Consider the following 19049-nt stretch of genomic DNA (forward strand, 5'->3'; position numbering starts at 1 on the left):
TAAAAATCGGAAATACCTTATTAACACAAGTATTCAGACCCTTTGCTATTTGCTATGAGACTCAAAATTGAGTTCAGGTGCATCCTGTTTCCATTTATCATCTACAAGTTTCTACAACTTGATTGGAGTCAAGTGGTAAATTCAATTGATTGGACATGATTTGAAAAGGCACACACCCGTCTATATAAGGTCCCACAGCTGACAGTGCATGACAGAGCAAAAACCAAGCCATGAGGTCGAAGGAATTGTCCGTAGAGCTCTGAGACAGGATTGTGTCAAGGCACAGATCTGGGCAAGGGGACCAAAACATTTCTGCAGCAAAGACAACGCAGGAGTGGATTCGGGACAAGTCGCTGAATGTCCTTGAATGGCCCTGCCAGAGCCCGGACTTGAACCTGATCGAACATCTCTGGAGAGACCTGAAAATAGCTATGCAGCAATTCTCCCCATCCAACCTGACAGTGCTTGAGAGGATCTGTAGAGAAGAATGGGAGAAACTCCACAAATACAGAAGTGCCAAGCTTGTAGCATCATACCCAGAAAACTCTTGGCATAATCGCTGCCAAAGGTGCTTCAACAAAGTACTGAGTAAAGGGTCTGAATACTGATGTAATTTCATTTGACATTTTTTATACATTTGCAATAAAATCAAAAAAACTGTTTTTGCTTTGTCATTATTGGGTATTGTGTGTACCTCGATGAGGGGAAAAACAATTTAATCAATTTTAGAATAAGGCTGTAATGTAACAAAATGTGTTAAAAAAAAAGGGGTCTGAATACTTTCCGAATGCACTGTATGAGATCAATTAAATCAATTTACTGTATGCGGGTGGCTTTCGGGATAATGCTTAAAGTCCTGACAGAAAGTCACAAGGAGAGCCATTAAGACGTGGAAGAAAATCAAGGGTGAAACAAAATTCTTTGATGATAATCTCTACCTAGGGGTAGCTGATGATATCAAGTTCATTGGTTTGAAGTCGAGGGGGATTTTTCTGGGGGGAACTCAACCTTACAGCAGGTGAACTATGTTCAGTTGTTATGATGACCACTGTTCATGAGAGAGAGAGAGAGAGAGAGAGAGAGAGAGAGAGAGAGAGAGAGAGAGAGAGAGAGAGAGAGAGAGAGAGAGAGAGAGAGAGAGAGAGAGAGAGAGAGAGAGAGAGAGAGAGAGAGAGATCAATGCCCAAAGCTATCTTAATTACCCAAGCAAGGTCGAAATCAATACACTATCTTGGCTGTTAGCTGTTTTGGACATGTTTACTCACAACAGTGCAGAGTGTCTCAAACATTCAAAATATAGCAGCCTACAGAATAAAATGGCATAGAGAATGAATTGAAATCCAAGTATTTTAGCATTATGTGCTGTAGATGCACCTGTAGCTCCTTTCTTGTGATGATCATCTTGTTTTACCCTGTTGTCATTGATTACTGGAAACAAATCCTATTTTAAGATCACTGCTGTTGAGAAATTAAACCAAAACAAGACAGTCAATCTCCTAGACATGCCAACAGAACATATAGGGTATTTCACTGTGAATAAATCTCACTGGCACACAAAACCACCCCTGGAAACGTAAAACATTCCCACAGAGTCCATTTTTATTTCTCTATTTCTTCAGCTGGATAACATTGATATCCAACACGCCGGTAACACAGGAGATAAGAAAGCCTGACAGCTTTCTTCTCCTAACCACCTAACCACCATAGGGAGCTTCATCCTCCCACACATACATTTTAAAAGCCCCCATCTCCACTAGTAGTCCATATTACAATCCTGATCACACACACACACACACAGTGTGGAAGCACAGGCCTTACGCATTGCAGAGACAGGAGGAACAGCAGACGCCTCGTACAGTTTCCTCTTATGGCGCCAACTTAAGCAACAGTTCGGCTTTATACTGCACAAATAGGAGAGGCAGAGGAGCGATTTCGTGTTTATTCCCTTTGTTTGGTGAAATGTGTTTCTCCCCCTCATTACTTCAATTGCTAGAGGTTCTTCTGTGCTAAATGCAGTTCAAACTACACTGGGTGTTATCTGTCTACTTTCCCCACCTAATGCACTGAATTAAAGTCTAACTGAAGATATTGTAAATTCGATGCATTATGGTATGCTATGGGTCGAAATGGGCCCTTGTTAGTCTATATATTGACTACTTAAATATCGAAGCAATGAGATAAATTGATTCTATCAAAAAGAGGGAATTTACATGTCCACATGTAAAGAATTAAGCAACAGTAAGTACATGTATCTCAATATTTCAGCTTTATGGGGAGGAGAGGTATAGGACCATTAGATGGGGCTACACAATTCCAGTCAATAAGCCATCGACCCTACATTGTAATTGACCATTCATTCTCCAAGGCACAAGAGAAGTATCACCTTTGGTGTAACGAGTAGAAATTTTAAGGTTTCAGAACATTGTGTATCCCAATAAACATTTCTATTGTGATCACATTTTTATCCTGACAATGTTTAGAAAATGTTCCTGTAACCCTACAACGTTAGGCCTTAATCTTATGAGAAATGTCCTTACGTTATAGAAACATCATCTCCATCTCTATTGATCTCTCTCTGGTCTGTTTCACCCTCCTACTCATTTTCACACTCCAACATTGCCCATGCCATAAGGACCCCCCCCCCTTTTGTTTCCCTCCAGACCTACAGCACCAGAGACTGTTTCTATGACGATGGCTTCCTCACCACGCACCAAGAAGAGTTTTTTACCTGCATAGCTGCGGGAAGTAGGGGTGCTGAGGGTGCTGTAGCACCGCCTGAAAAATTTTAATAAAAAAATTGTAATAAAAACATGTATTTGTTATTTTTTTAAATATATTTTTTTACAAAGTAGTGCACTGGGCCTTTACTGTATTAGCAGACGATATAGGTGTCTTCAGTGCAAGCATTTTATTAAATTTTTTCCCTCCCCGTCTGCGCAGCACCCCCACCCCCGAACTGCTTACTGCGGCTATGCTTACCTGGTTTCAGTTCCCCCCTCCACGTCTGCGCAGCACCCCCACCACCAAACTGCTTACTGCGGCTATGCTTACCTTGGTTCAGTTCCCCCCTCCCCGTCTGCCCAGCACCCCCACCACCAAACTGCTTACTGCGGCTATGCTTACCTGGGTTCAGTACCCCCCTCCCCGTCTGCGCAGCACCCCACCACCAAACAGCTTACTGCGGCTATGCTTACCTGGGTTCAGTTCCCCCCTCCCCGTCTACGCAGCACCCCCACCACCAAACAGCTTACTGCGGCTATGCTTACCTGGGTTCAGTTCCGCTGGAGACCAAATAAATCATATAGGCAACAGTTTGGAGCGAGTGGCACATCTGTCTCCCTGGCATTCCATTAAAATACTGATGGGTTTATATTCCTCACCAGGAGCAATCAGCTTTGCCCGGATGACCGACGAACACACCTCCATTTGGAAGAGCTGGAGTGGCACAGTGTGGGAGAAGACCCGGGAAGTCTCATGTGTCGCATGAAGGGAAAGTGAAAATAAAATATGGTAATATCCAGCTGTGTCATCTCACTAGTCATTGAGATCTCTTACGGCAGAAGAACTCGGACAGGACCGAGGGCATGGAGGCATGATACTCAACCCTGTCAAAAAGATCTGGGATCATCTTTCACAGCAACTAAGGGATGGTAGAAAGAAAACAGGCTCTGCACTCAGGACCAACTTTCAGTCCTACCATATGGCATTATGCAGCAGGACTGAATGAATGCTCAAGGGAAAGACTGCGTTGTCCACTTGTAAAACTAGTAACAGAGCCATAGATACTGTTGTCGTAACGTTTGCTGTTCATTAAATGTGAAGAGTGTTATATTATCAAATCAATTCTCTATGTATAATTATTAAACACATCACAGAATAGTAATTCCTTAGGAAGTCGGTACACCATAGGAAAATGTTTAAAGAGTTATTATTTCCTGAATTTAACTCTCTTCAGATATTTTCATATCTTATCGATTACAGTCACTTATTAATGTATTATTACCTCATCAGTCATATTCTGAATGTTGCAAACTCTTGGAAATATGCACGAACCCTAGCATAAATTATGAATCAGCGGTATACAAATTGTCTTAATTATTTATTTACTAACTAACGAAATAATCACACAGAACTACATAAACACTCACAGGATAGGTTATACATTGGTCACTTACATGATACAAAGAAAAGTCCCGAACTGACGAAACCGATATGACGGCTTGGTAGACAAAGAAAAGGGTTGGGGTCAGCTCAAGAGCGGGAAACTCAGAGTGGACCCCAGTACATACAGTTGACAACACTCATGGAAATGCTAATATATTGAACATGAACAGCCGCTCATTCGAAAATAAATTTCAATTTACATATTTACAAGTGTATGCCTTTGTTGTCTCTCTCTGTGGTCGCCGATCCATCTGCTGGAGAGAGTCGACAGAAAGTCACTGGTTGCATTCCCCAGAAGTCACAAGGTCTTTTGTGGTTGTCTCTTTCTCAGTGGGCTCTGGATAGTGTCTGTTGTAATGGATACGTCAGACGTATCAATGGTCGCTTGATAAGGAACTGTTCTCCAGAATGGATCTTTCAGAGTACCATTCGGTCGTTCGATCAGATGCGTTTAACCAACTAAACTACTTAAACAGCTGCAGACGTTCTCTGGTCTTGTCCTTTGGTAGAGTTGTAGTGGGGACCCCATCCCTGCGTTTTCTTGACTAAATGTACATTTTGTCACAAGTCCTTTTATTAACTCTGTGGAAAGGGGCGTTCCATGACGTTTGGGTATAATGTCTGTGCTCGGACTAGGGGAAGCAGAAAATGAAGAACCTCAGATCGAAGGGATTCACTGCCAGCGCCAAAGCTCTCTGTTGGTGCCCAGGTTGGTTAAAGAAATAGGAGCAAAGAAAGAAACATTTCAGCTTGATTTCCTCATTTCAGATTGAGCCACAGATGATTTGACTCTTATAGCAGATTGATTCTTGATTCTTACTCTTATAGCAGATTGATTCTTGATTCTTACTCTTATAGCAGTTTGATTCTTGATTCTTACTCTTATAGCAGATTGATTCTTGATTCTTACTCTTATAGCAGATTGATTCTTGATTCTTACTCTTATAGCAGATTGATTCTTGATTCTTACTCTTATAGCAGATTGATTCTTGATTCTTACTCTTATAGCAGATTGATCCTTGATTCTTATCAGTGCTATTAAATACTTTTTAGTCAAAGCCATTTCAAACCAGAAGGTGAACTTGAGAAATGAATTTAGGCATACTAACTAAGAACAAAGAAATATAAAAGTATTACATTAATATTTATATTGCTCATGTCATCTAGTTTAATTCCTTGCCTACCACCTCTTCCTCGATAATGACCGTTCCATGAAATCCATTGCTTTACATGTATCTGACTAATAGGCTACATTAGTCATAGGCTAGATTAATTCAGCTGCCTTCTACATGAAAAGGGCTCCAATGCTAGATATTCCTTGTCTAGCTAGCGATATAAAGTCCCAGTGCAGTCAAAAACATGATTTCCTGTGTTTTATATACAGTGCATTTGGAAAGTATTCAGACCCTTTGACTTTTTCCACATTATTTTACATTACAGCCTTATTCTAAAATGGATTAACTTGTCACCCCCCATCATAAATTGACACTCAATACCCCATAATAATGAAGCAAAAACAGGTTTTTAGAATTTTTTGCAAATTTATAAAAAATAAAAAACTGAAATATCATATTTACATGAGTATTCCGACCCTTTACTCAGTACTTTGTTGAAGCACCTTTAGCAGCAATTACAGCCTTGAGACTTCTTGGATAAGACGCTACAAGCTTGGCACACCTGTATTTGGGGAGTTTCTCCCATTCTTCTCTGCAGATCCTCTCAAACTCTGTCAGGTTAGATGGGGAGCATTTCTGCACAGCTATTTTCAAATCTTTCCAGAGAAGTTCGATTGGGATCAAGTCCGGGCTCTTGCTAGGCCACTCAAGGACATTCAGAGACTCGTCCCGAAGCCACTCCTGCATTGTCTTGGCTGTGTGCTTAGGGTCATTGTGCTGTTGGATGGTAAACCTTCGCCCCATGTCTGACGACCTGAGCGCTCTGGAGCAGATTTTCATCAAGGATCTATCTGTACTATTTTCCATTCATCTTTCCCTTGGTCCTGACTAGTCTCCCAGTCCCTGCAGCTGAAAACATCCTCACAGCATGATGCAGCCACCACCATGCTTCACCGGAGGGATGGTGCCTTGTTTCTTCCAGACGTGACGCTTGGCATTCAGGCCAAAGAGTTCAATATTGGTTTCATCAGACCAGAGAATCTTGTTTCTCATGGTCTGAGAGTCCTTTAGGTGCATTTAGGCAAACTCCAAGTGGGCTGTCATGTGCCTTTTACTGAAGAGTGGCTTCCGTCTGGCCACTCTACCATAAAGGCCTGATTGTGGAGTGCTGCAGAGATAGTTGTTCTTCTGGAAGGTTCTCCCATCTCCAGAGATGAACTCTGGAGCTCTGTCAGAGTGACCATTGGGTTCTTGGTCATCTCCCTGATTCCCTCTTTCCGCCGGTATAAAGTTTGCGTCTATTCCATAACATGGGGCTTGTGAAAGCGACCTTTTTCTACACATGAGAGGAACCGGACAAGAAAATGGTCACGAAATCGGCTGTAAAACCCAAACTGTGGGAGCTACAAACTAAAAAGTCACCACCGTCCAAAGATGAGACTCTCACGTACACGACAGCGTCGGTTGTTTGGCATCTGCAAGCTTTTCGGCAGTTGTCTGAACTCTGTCACGGGCTACCTCTTTTCGAAGAGGTCTTCTCACAAAACTGACTGTCCAGACCGAACCGTGGGAGCTACACCCTCATATGTCACCAAAAGGGGAGACTCTCGCGAACACGGAGGTGTTGGTTGTTCTGCTCAACAATGCACACAGGCTTCAGGGGAGTCTTCTGATGGTAACCCAGTACCTTATTCCTTATAATAAATGTTTTGAATTACCTGGGCTATAGCAGGTAAATAAAAAAGATATGTAAAGTCAGCAAAAAAAGAAATGTCCCTTTTTCAGGACCCTCGTTCAAAGATCATTTGTAAAAATCCAAATAACTTCACAGATCTTCATTATAAGGGGTTTAAACACGGTTTCCCATGCTTGTTCAATGAACCATAAACAATTAATGAACATGCACCTGTAGAACGGTCGTTAAGACACTAACAGCTTACAGTCGGTAGGCAATTAAGGTCGCAGTTATGAAAACTTGGGACACTACTGACACAACTGACTCTGAAAAACACCAAAAGAAAGATGCCCAGTGTCCCTGCTCATCTGCGTGAACCTGCCTTAGGCATGCTGCAAGGAGGCATGAGGACTGCAGATGTGGCAAGGGCAATAAATTGCAATGTCCGTACTGTGAGACGTCTAAGACAGCGCTACAGGGAGACAGGAAGGACAGCTGATCGTCCTCGCAGTGGCAGACCACGTGTAACAACACCTGCACAGGACCGGTACATCCGAACATCACACCTGCGGGACAGGTACAGGATGGCAACAAGTTACACCAGGAATGCACAATCCCTCCATCAGTGCTCAGACTGTCCGCAATAGGCTGAGAGAGGCTGGACTGAGGGCTTGTAGGCCTGTTGTAAGGCAGGTCCTCACCAGACACCATCACCGGCAACAACGTCGCCTATGGGCACAAACCCACCGTCGCTGGACCAAACAGGACTGGCAAAAGTGCTCTTCACTGACGAGTCGCGGTTTTGTCTCACAAGGGGTGATGGTCGGATTCACGTTTATCGTCGAAGGAATGAGCGTTACACCGAGGCCTGTACTCTGGAGCGGGATCGATTTGGAGGTCCGTCATGGTCTGGAGCGATGTGTCACAGCATCATCGGACTGAGCTTGTTGTCATTGCAGGCAATCTCAATGCTGTACATTACAGGGAAGACATCCTCTTCCCTCATGTGGTACCGTTCCTGCAAGCTCATCCTGACATGACCCTCCAGCATGACAATGCCACCAGCCATACTGCTTGTTCTGTGCATGATTTCCTGCAAGACAGGAATGTCAGTGTTCTGCCATGGCCAGCGAAGAGACCGGATCTCAATCCCATTGGGCACGTCTGGGACCTGTTGGATCGGAGGGTGAGGGCTAGGGCCATTCCTCCCCAGAAATGTCCCGGGACTTGCAGGTACCTTGCTGGAGAGTGGTGTAACATCTCACAGCAAGAACTGGCAAATCTGGTGCAGTCCATGAGGAGGAGGTGCACTGCAGTACTTAATGCAGCTGGTGGCCACACCAGATACTGACTGTTACTTTTGATTTTGACCCCCCCTCTTTGTTCAGGGACACATTATTCCATTTCTGTTAGTCACATGTCTGTGGAACTTGTTCAGTTTATGTCTCAGTTGTTGAATCTTGTTATGTTCATACAAATATTTACACATAAATGCAGTTGACAGTGAGATTTGACAGTGATTTTAGGTTCTTTAAAGTTGCCACCCTTTTCCTTGATGACAGCTTTACACACTCTTGGCATTCTCTCAACAAGCTTCACCTGGAATGCTTTTCCAACAGTCTTGAAGGAGTTCCCACAGTCTAAGGCACTGCTTCTCAGTGCTAGAGGCGTCACTACAGACACTGGTTCGAGCCCGGGCTGTATCACAACTAGCCGTGATCGGGAGTCCCATAGGGCGGTGCATAATTGGCCCAGTGTCGTCCGGGCTAGGGGAGGGTTTGGCCAGGTTAGGCCATCATTGTAAAATAAAAATGGGTTCTTAACTGACTTGCCTAGTTAAATAAAGGTTAAATAAAAAAAATATGCTGAGCACTTGTTGGTGGCTTTTCCTTTACTCTGCAGTCCAACTCATTCCAAACCATCTCAATTGGGTTGAGGTTGGGTGATTGTGGAGTCCAGGTCATCTGATGCAGCACTCCATCACTCTCCTTCTTGGTCAAATAGCCCTTACACAGCCTGGAGGTGTGTTGGGTTATTGTCCTGTTGAAAAACAAATGATAGTCCCACTAAGCCCAAACCAGATGGGATGGCGTATCGCTGCAGAATGCTGTGGTAGCCATACTGGTTAAGTGTGCCTTGAATTCTAAATAAATCACATACAGTGTCACCAGCAAAGCACCCCCACACCATCACAGCTTCTCCTCCATGCTTCACGGTGGGAACCACAAATGCAGAGATCCTCCGTTCACCTACTCTGTGTCTTACAAAGACACGGCGGTTGGAACCAAACATCTCAAATTTGGACTCATCAGACCAAAGGCCGGATTTCCACCGGTCTAATGTCTATTGCTTATGTTTCTTGGCCCAAGCAAGTTTCTTCTTCTCATTGGTGTTCTTTTGTAGTGGTTTCTTTGTAGCAATTCGACCATGAAGGCCTGATTCACACAGTCACCTCTGAACAGTTGATGTTGAGATGTGTTTGTTACTTAAACACTGTGAAGCATTTATTTGGGCTGCAATTTCTGAGGCTGGTAACTCTAATGAACTTTTCTCTTCAGAAAAGGTAACTCTGAGTCTTCCTTTCCTGTGGCGATCCTCATTATATCCAGTTTCATCATAGCGCTTGATGGTTTTTGCGATTGCAATTGAAGAATCTTTCAAAGATCTTGAAATGTTTCGCATTCACTGACCTTCATGTCTTAAAGTAATGATGGACTGTCGTTTCTCTTTGCTTATTTGAGCTGTTCTTTCCATAATATGGACTTGGTCTTTTACCAAATAGGGCTATCTTCTGTATACCCCCCTACCTTGTCACAACACAACTGATTGGCTCATACGCATTAAGAAGGAAAGACATTTCACAAATGAACTTTTATCAAGGCACACCTGTTAATTGAAATGCATTCCAGGTGACTACCTCATGAAGCTGGTTGAAAGAATGCCAAGAGTGTGCAAAGCTGTCATCAAGGCAAAGGGTGGCTACTTTGAAGAATCTAAAATAAAAAATATATTGTGATTTGTTTAACACTTTTTTGGTTACTACATGATTCATAGTTTTGATGTCTTCAATATTATTCTACAATGTAGAAAATAGTAATAATAAAGAAAAACCCTTGAATGAGTAGGTGTGTCCACACTTTTGACTGGTACTGCATATACCTAAACTGTCCTAAAATTCAAAATAGCTAAATTATACATTTTATGACCATCTTAAAATAATGATACATGTTAGCTTTAGTATATATTGTGATCTAAGGGCTTAAACCTACAAGGGTTAACTAATTTATCACCCGGTGATGTCACCAGGCAGGCCAAAACTGCAATTTCAGGCTGTATTTTCAAACAGCTCTTACAATAAAAGTGCATTATCATCATTTTCACAATTTCACAGTATTATTCCAAGCTCATAGTGTCAAAATAATATATATAAAACACATGAGAATCACGTTTTTGACTGCACTGGGCCTTTATATCAACGAGTACTTGCTGCAGATTTGATCATACATAAAACCACAGAAAGATTGCAACAAACATAATAACCCTTGAACGCTACTAAACTCCTGTATTACATTTCTGATGGCTCGGTTTAAGTCCTTCATGTTTTGACTGTGCTTCCCTAAAGTTATTTGTGCCAGAGGTTCTGATAGGGAATTTCTTATGCTAATTCCAAGGCGTAGGTGTTCCATCTGTTTCCTAATAGCCTACATACACGCAATTTAGAAGAACAATTTATTAACAAAGAAGGCGTTATGCACATTTCTCTATTGTCATGCACACAAGGATTCACATTTTGTTCTCAAAACCTATTATAATCCATTTACAAAACATATGTGTTCATAAGGAATGATTAGGCAAAGAAAGAGGCACTGCACTATTCAACATGCAATATTCCACAGAAAGACTCACATGAGCTATACTGGGGTCGTCAGTGGTCTTTTGTGTAGACTTCCAAGTGCATAGAGACAAGATGGCTAGAGAAGATGGCTAGCAAATTATCTTGGTTATGCCTTAGATGAGCTGATTGAAGAAAGGGATTGAATTACCATCGCCTGATGAAAGACAAGAAAGAAAAGCGAACTGAATTCATCAGAATAATCTCTGTTTTAATGTGATGAATCAGCCCCAACTGTTAACCAGTGATGTGATTTAATTTCTCTCTTTCGAAAAAGAAGAAAACTTCATTATCTATTCTAGGAAACTAGCAAGTGCTTAGGGTGGGGAAATTAGTGTGGAGTTGCCCGTGGCAGCGACAGCTTTCACAGCCTTCAAGGGCCACTGAAGAGATGCTGCAAACTTGACTTGACATTGCCAAGCAAGGGATTTATGAGTGCTCACATTATGGAATATCAATGTAGAATACATCATGGAGTTCCCAGTTCATATACAGTATAAAGGAGGCAAGTTATATTGGCCTATATGTAAAAGCAATAACTCACAAGCGAACTAAGAGCTCCCATTCTGAAGCTATCTAGTAAAACGGAGAAATTGTGCAACCCTAGAATTGTATCGTTAGACGTACAGAATTGATTAGCTTGAAGAGAGATGAGTCTACTGTACAATTGGATCTCCATGCTTTAGTATTGTGGTTTTCGCTCAGCCTGGGGAATGGACCGCCCTCAGAGTGGCTGGATCTGTTCAGCAATTCAAATATCCGTCTACACAAACAAAACATGGTCACCAGCTTTTTGATCTCATACGATATGCATGCGGTGCAATCTGCAAAGAAATAATTGCCTGAGATTGAGCCATTTCAAACCTGTCCTCTGGTCTCTTTATTTCCAGGCTCCATCATTTCCCATGACATGAGCCCTTTAATGGGTTTTCTCATCTCCTTTCTCAGGTAATATGATGTATATTCATCAGAGTATAAACAGCTACCTCTGGGATAGAAGACTGATGGAGAGGCTATCTCATACAAACATTGTTTTGTTTGGAGAAATCAAAAGTGCTTCCTTATTACTATTGTGCAGATGCATGGTATTTTGCTTTTTCTCATATTAACATTCAAACGCCTGAACCTTTATCACTTGTTTTCCCTCATCACTGCTTAACGTTTGAGATGCTGTCAATACTGTATCACTTTATTTGTCAAGGTTGCTGGATGAGGCTGCTGTATAAAATCCTGTCAAATCGTTGTATTGGTATAAAACCGGCAGAGCCGTAACTTTTCTGTAATACAACATTTGTCTTTTGGACGTGCAACCATGTTGGTGGAGTTTTATTGGTCTGTCACGATCGTCGTAGTGAGGAGACCAAGGCGCAGCGTGTGAGAAATACATCTTCCTTTTATTTTGATGAAGACGTAACACGAAACGAAACACTCTTACAACAAAACTAACAAAACAAAACAAACGACCGTGAAGCTATAAACGAAAGTGCACACACAAGCTACTAACGTTCAACATAGACAATTACCCACATAAACCTAGTGCCTATGGCTGCCTTAAATATGGCTCCCAATCAGAGACAATAAATGACATCTGTCTCTGATTGAGAACCATTCAGGCAACCATAGACACAGCTAGACACCTATACTAAACACAAACCCATCTACTCTATTTAACCCCCTAAACCATACAACCACCCTAGACACTACAAAACACATACATTCCCCATGTCACACCCTGACCTAACTAAAATAATAAAGAAAACAAAGAATACTAAGGCCAGGGTGTGACAGTACCCCCCCCCCCAAAGGTGCGGACTCCGGCCGCAGAACCTGAAACAGAAGGGGAGGGTCCGGGGTGGCCCCCATCATGGCGGCGGCTCGGGCGCGGGACGAGGCCCCCACTCCACCATTGTCAATACCCGCTTTGGTGGCGCCTCTGGAGCGGCTACCCTTGTAGCAAGTCCCGGACTGAAGACCATCCCAGAGGGCGCCACCGGACGGATGGGTAGCTCCGGATTGAGGGGTAGCTCCGGACTGAGGGGTAGCTCCGGACTGAGGGGTAGCTCCGGACTGAGGGGTAGCTCCGGACTGAGGGGTAGCTCATGACTGGAGGGCAGCTCATGACTGGAGGGCAGCTCATGACTGGAGGGCAGCTCATGACTGGAGGGCAGCTCATGACTGGAGGGCAGCTCATGACTGGAGGGCAGCTCATGACTGGAGGGCAGCTCCGGACTGAGGGACGGCAGCTCCGGACTGAGGGACGGCAGCTCCGGACTGAGGGACGGCAGCTCCGGACTGAGGGACGGTAGCTCATGGCTGGCTGACGGATCTGGCTGCTCATGGCTGGCTGACGGATCTGGCTGCTCATGGCTGGCTGACGGATCTGGCTGCTCATGGCTGGCTGACGGATCTGGCTGCTCATGGCTGGCTGACGGATCTGGCTGCTCATGGCTGGCTGACGGATCTGGCTGCTCATGGCTGGCTGACGGATCTGGCTGCTCATGGCTGGTTGGCGGCTCTGGCAGATCCTGGCTGGTTGGCGGCTCTGGCAGATCCTGGCTGGTTGGCGGCTCTGGCAGATCCTGGCTGGTTGGCGGCTCTGGCAGATCCTGGCTGGTTGGCGGCTCTGGCAGATCCTGGCTGGTTGGCAGCTCTGGCAGATCCTGGCTGACTGGCGGCTCTGACGGCTCGGGACAGACGGGCGGCTCTAATGGCTCCTGACTGACGAACGGCTCTGACGGCTCGGGACAGACGGGCGGTTCTAATGGCTCGGGGCAGACGGATGGCTCAGATGGCGCTGGGCAGACGGATGGCTCAGATGGCGCTGGGCAGACGGATGGCTCAGATGGCGCTGGGCAGACGGATGGCTCAGATGGCGCTGGGCAGACGGATGGCTCAGATGGCGCTGGGCAGACGGATGGCTCAGACGGCGCTTGGCAGACGGGCAGCTCAGACGGTGCTTGGCAGACGGGCAGCTCAGACGGTGCTTGGCAGACGGGCAGCTCTGACGGTGCTTGGCAGACGGGCAGCTCAGACGGTGCTTGGCAGACGGGCAGCTCAGACGGTGCTTGGCAGACGGGCAGTTCTGGCCGGCTGAGGCGCACTGTTTGCCTGGTGCGTGGTGCCGGAACTGGAGGTACCGGGCTAAGGACACGCACCTTCAGGCTAGTGCGGGGAGAAGGAACAGGGCATACTGGACCCTGGAGACGCACATTAGGCTTAGTGCGTGGTGCCGGCACTGGTGGTACCGGGCTGGGGACACGCATCTCAGGGCTAGTGCGGGGAGCAGCAACAGGACGCACAGGACTCTGGGGACACACAGGAGGCTTGGTGCGTGGTGTAGGTACTGGTGGTAATGGGCTGGAGACACGCACCATAGGGCTAGTGCGTGGAGGAGGAACAGGGCTCTGGAGACGCACAGGAAGCCCGCGTCGTCGTGCTGCCTCCATTCGCCGGTATCCCTCCTCGCACTGCGCCAGAGAATCCCAGGCGGGCTCCGGCACTCGCCCTGGGTCGATCGCCCACCTGTCGATCTCCTCCCACGTAGTGTAGCCCAGATCCTGCTCCCATTGCCATAAATCCTGTTGCCGCTTTACACGCTGCTTGGTCCGGGTTAGGTGGGTAATTCTTTCACGATCGTCGTAGTGAGGAGACCAAGGCGCAGCGTGTGAGAAATACATCTTCCTTTTATTTTGATGAAGACGTAACACGAAACGAAACACTCTTACAACAAAACTAACAAAACAAAACAAACGACCGTGAAGCTATAAACGAAAGTGCACACACAAGCTACTAACGTTCAACATAGACAATTACCCACATAAACCTAGTGCCTATGGCTGCCTTAAATATGGCTCCCAATCAGAGACAATAAATGACATCTGTCTCTGATTGAGAACCATTCAGGCAACCATAGACACAGCTAGACACCTATACTAAACACAAACCCATCTACTCTATTTAACCCCCTAAACCATACAACCACCCTAGACACTACAAAAACACATACATTCCCCATGTCACACCCTGACCTAACTAAAATAATAAAGAAAACAAAGAATACTAAGGCCAGGGTGTGACATGGTCCAAGTCAAGTTGTGTAATCTACTGTACGAATTAATTTCCCCCAAATCCCCTTATCACTCACCTTTGTAAGTTTGTTGTTAGTTTAAGCAACCTCTTCCTGATTGTGAAATATATGAAAACCAACGCTGAGATGACAGTGTGAAATATTAGATTGTAATTCTCAGGGGATAAAAGGGGGGAAATCATTTACCTAACCAATAGAGATGATAATGGTGTATCCCACCGTAACATAGAGCTGTGACAGAAGTGATATGAAAGGTTTCAGCTACATTTATCTTAGCCAACAGTGTCAGGTATCCCATGTAAAGTTAGTCAGATTCTGTTCTTTGCCTTATATAGTCATCACACCACCAATGTGTCTTAAGGGAAGGAAGTGGGTGAGATGTGTATCAGCAACATGTCCTGCCTCCGTTTATTAAGAAACATCTTCACAGTTATATTTCGTTCAACTGTGCTGCCAGAAATGTTGAAGATATCAGTTGACCATCTTTCCCAAAGTGTAAGTATCTTTGTGATTATTTACTTCACTAATTACATTTCTCTCAATTCACACAGCTTAAAACCCCAAGACTTCTGATCCCATTTGTCAAAAAGCTAGCTTTTCAACTTCTGGAAAAATTTGTTGACATTGACGTCAAAGTAGTTTTTGGGCTCTAGAGCAGTTTGAGTTAGAACAAATATTGAGTAATATGAGGCAAACGTTTCATGCTAAAATCTTAATCAAATACTTGATTCATTATATCTATGTTATTGCATCTACACTACAGGTAACTGTAGAGATCCCCATGACACTGACAGGAAGAACGCTTTTTGGACTGTTTCTCGTCATACCAGGTCTTCTGTCTGTGAACGTGGTGAGTTTCACCTGTGCAGAGTTGACTATCTGTGCATTACAGGGAGCAACTGTGAAAGTAAGATGCCTCCATCCACCAAATTCCAAAAGTGAATACCAAAACCTCTACTGGTTTAAAAAGACCCAGATGTGGAAATGGAGGAACAAGACTATACCTGAGGACCTCTCTACAGACCCAGAATATAAAGGTCGTTTGACGTTTGGTGGCAGATCTTTTCTTGAAATAAGAGATCTTAGAAAGAGTGATGAGGGTGTCTATCGCTTTAGATTTAAGGCAGAGTCCTCTGGATGGATAAATAGTGCACCTGGAATCAAGTTGATTGTCACAAACCTGCAGATAAAGAAGGATTTTGTGACAAATGGACTGGGGGTGAAACTGACCTGTACCACTACCTGCACTCTGAGTGATAACACCATCTACGTCTGGTACAAGAACAGTAACATTACTTTACACACCAACACCAGCTTGTTCCTCAAACCAGTCAAAGGTAGGAATGAAGGCAGCTACTCCTGTGCTATAAAGGGCTATGAGGATCTCCGTGCTCCTGCAGTGTGTCTCCAAAGAAACTGCTTGGATGTGAGTTACACCCCCAAGACAATATGTGGCTTCCCTGGGTCATATGTAAACCTTTCTTGCACTTACACATTCCCCAGAAGTCTCAATATCACAAAGACACTTTGGGTGAATAATACAGATCTCAAAATGGAGCCTGAAGATCTGACTCGGTACCCGGAGTATGTGGGTCGTGTGGTATATCGTGGGAACGGTAATGACTGCACCCTGAGAATCACAGATTTGAGAAAGAGCGACACGTCCAAGTACAGGTTCCTGTTTAAAACGCAAGGGACATACTTCAATTCGCCAGCGGTCTCCCTGTCTGTCACAGACTTATATGTGCATGTATATCCTGCCGTCGTGGACCAAGGAGCCTCTGTGTCGATCTGGTGCCATACCCAATGCGGTCTTCCGCAAGGCTTTGGGGGCTTCATCTTGTACAAAGACGGACAACGCATACCCAGCCCAAATGGTGAAGAAGGTTACATAACGCTCCACACAGTCAGCAGTGAGGATGCAGGTAGCTACTCCTGTGCACTGATTGGTCAGGATGAGTTACCCTCCCTGGAAGCTACACTCACCGTCACTAAAGGACCAGTGTCTGTGTTAATTGTTGTTCTGGAGGTGGTGGCTCTCCTGACTGTCGCAGCTCTTCTGGTCTTTACCTTCAGCACACTGAAAAGGAGAAACATGGGAGGACATGATATTAGAATGAACGTCCAAACTGTCAATAATGATGGCGCTCATCTAGATGTCAGTAGGAGGGAGAGCTCCCCCGACTATGAAAACTTTGAACATATCTATGCGGACCCAGATGAGTTTGATGACACGTACACAGCTCTTCGGCGGGGGCATTGGCACTCCGTGTATGACATCATCCAGAGGAGGGAGTCACCACAGAACCTGGACTAAAGGCTGTCTGTGAGGAGAGCACTGACAGAATTAAAAAGCCATTTTGGACTGACCAATGTAGACATTTTCAAATAAATGCAACTTAAATGTTTATATCAAAACATTTCGAAAGATTTCGGACATCACAGCAATGTTGAGGGAATTCTATTTGAGTCAGAAAAAGATACTCATATGACAGGTAAGATATACAAAACCTTGTAGAGAGCCTATCCAACTGACAATCTCTTAGAAAATAAATATCAGCTATACGAACCAAGACTTAAAAATAACTAATATTGGCACAAGATGGAGGAATATAACTAGTGAAATTACAGTTAACGAAAAAATAAATGCTTAATCCAGTATCAACTAATGTACATAATTTATCATACGAGAGACAAAATTCATGAATTCTACAGCACAACAGCAGAGTCATGTCTTAAGTGTAAAACTAGCAATGACTCAATAGTTAATGCCTTCTGGGAGTGCTATAAAGTCCAAACGTTATGGGCAGAATTAGAAAGCTGGCTGTCAAAAGTTTTCCAATGTAAGTTTTAATCAATCTATCTGCATATTTCAAGACATGGTGAATATTTCAAGACTTAGTAAGATACCCAATGGACTGGACAATATTATTTTCTTCACTTACATTGGAGAAACTATTACTTAAATACTGGAAGTCAAATGAAACTCCATCGTTAAGAGAAGGGAAGAATCAATGCCTTGTTATTTAAATATGTAAAACAATCTGTCTACAGACAGAAACAACATAACATAATTTGAAATCATATGGGGCAGAGTCTTACAAGTATCGGGGGTGGATACGGGGGTGGATACGGGGGTGGATACGGGGGTGGATACGGGGGTGGATATGGTGGGAACATGTGGGTGTGAGCATGTGTGATTAATGTTTGTGGAAATGTATGTAAATGTTAAGTTTTTTATTGTTTATTGTCAAAAAAGAATAATAAATAAATATATATATATGCAGTACCAGTCAAAAGTTTGGACACACACTACTCATTCAAGGGTTTTTCTTTATTTTTACTATTTTCTACACTATAGAATAATAGTGAAGACATCAACACCATGAAATAAAAAAAAGAGTGTGCATAGCTGTCATCAAGTCAAGGTGGCTACTTTGAAGAATCTCAAATATAAAATTGACGTGTTTAACACTTTTTTGGGGGCTACTACATGATTCCGTATGTGTTATTTCATAGTTTTGATGTCTTCACTATTATTCTACAATGTAGAAAATAGTCAAAATAAAGAAAAACCCTTGAATGAGTAGGTGTGTCCAAACTTTTGACTGGTACTGTATATAAAGAGAGAGCACTGGCACTAAACGAAGGCCAGGACTCACAAGATGGATAGATATGCACAAGGTCATTGGATACATTCTTGAGAAAGGCTGATCTCTCTTTCCTTTTTAGGGAAACATGTATTGAATGGAAATATTGTAATAGCTATTTCTATGGTTAATATTACAAGCTAATGCATACAAGCTAGTTAGTGTGCCGTTATCTACAGCATGTAAGCCATTTATAGGCGTGTGTAGGCTACATTAAAGAAACCTAATGTTACTCTTTTATTTAGTCTTTTGTTTATGACTACTGCCAAGACAGGCAATTACCTTGCATAATAACCTGAGCGTTTAGCAAATAGGTCACTGATTACCTGCTGATAGACTTGAAATAATTACAATTTAATCATGCTAAACAAATATTCTGGCCATAGACTGAAACATTCAGAATATTCCATGCAATGTCTCCGTAGTGTATGCACAGTGATGACACTGACCTGATGACACTGACCTC

The 19049-nt window shown here is 43.7% G+C and overlaps 1 protein-coding gene across 1 annotated transcript; it reads left to right on the forward strand.

The window, feature by feature from the left end:
• Window positions 1-15300: 15300 nt before the first annotated feature.
• LOC139574383 (uncharacterized) lies at window positions 15301-18820 on the forward strand. Its single transcript, XM_071398908.1, has 2 exons — window positions 15301-15428; window positions 15697-18820. The coding sequence occupies exons 1-2, from the start codon at window positions 15312-15314 to the stop codon at window positions 17248-17250; spliced, it is 1671 nt and encodes a 556-aa protein (XP_071255009.1). The 5' UTR covers window positions 15301-15311; the 3' UTR covers window positions 17251-18820.
• The last annotated feature ends 229 nt before the right edge of the window (window positions 18821-19049 follow it).

This window comes from Salvelinus alpinus, chromosome 4, assembly GCF_045679555.1.
Source record: "Salvelinus alpinus chromosome 4, SLU_Salpinus.1, whole genome shotgun sequence".
Lineage (NCBI taxonomy): Eukaryota > Metazoa > Chordata > Actinopteri > Salmoniformes > Salmonidae > Salvelinus > Salvelinus alpinus.

What these genes read in the sequence shown, in the direction of transcription:
- LOC139574383 (XM_071398908.1), top strand. Translation starts at nt 15,312, where the DNA reads ATGTGTATCAGCAACATGTCCTGCCTCCGTTTATTAAGAAACATCTTC. An exon ending in TTGACCATCTTTCCCAAAGT is followed by an intron (nt 15,429 to 15,696) that starts GTAAGTATCTTT and finishes TCTACACTACAG; the next exon opens with GTAACTGTAGAGATCCCCAT.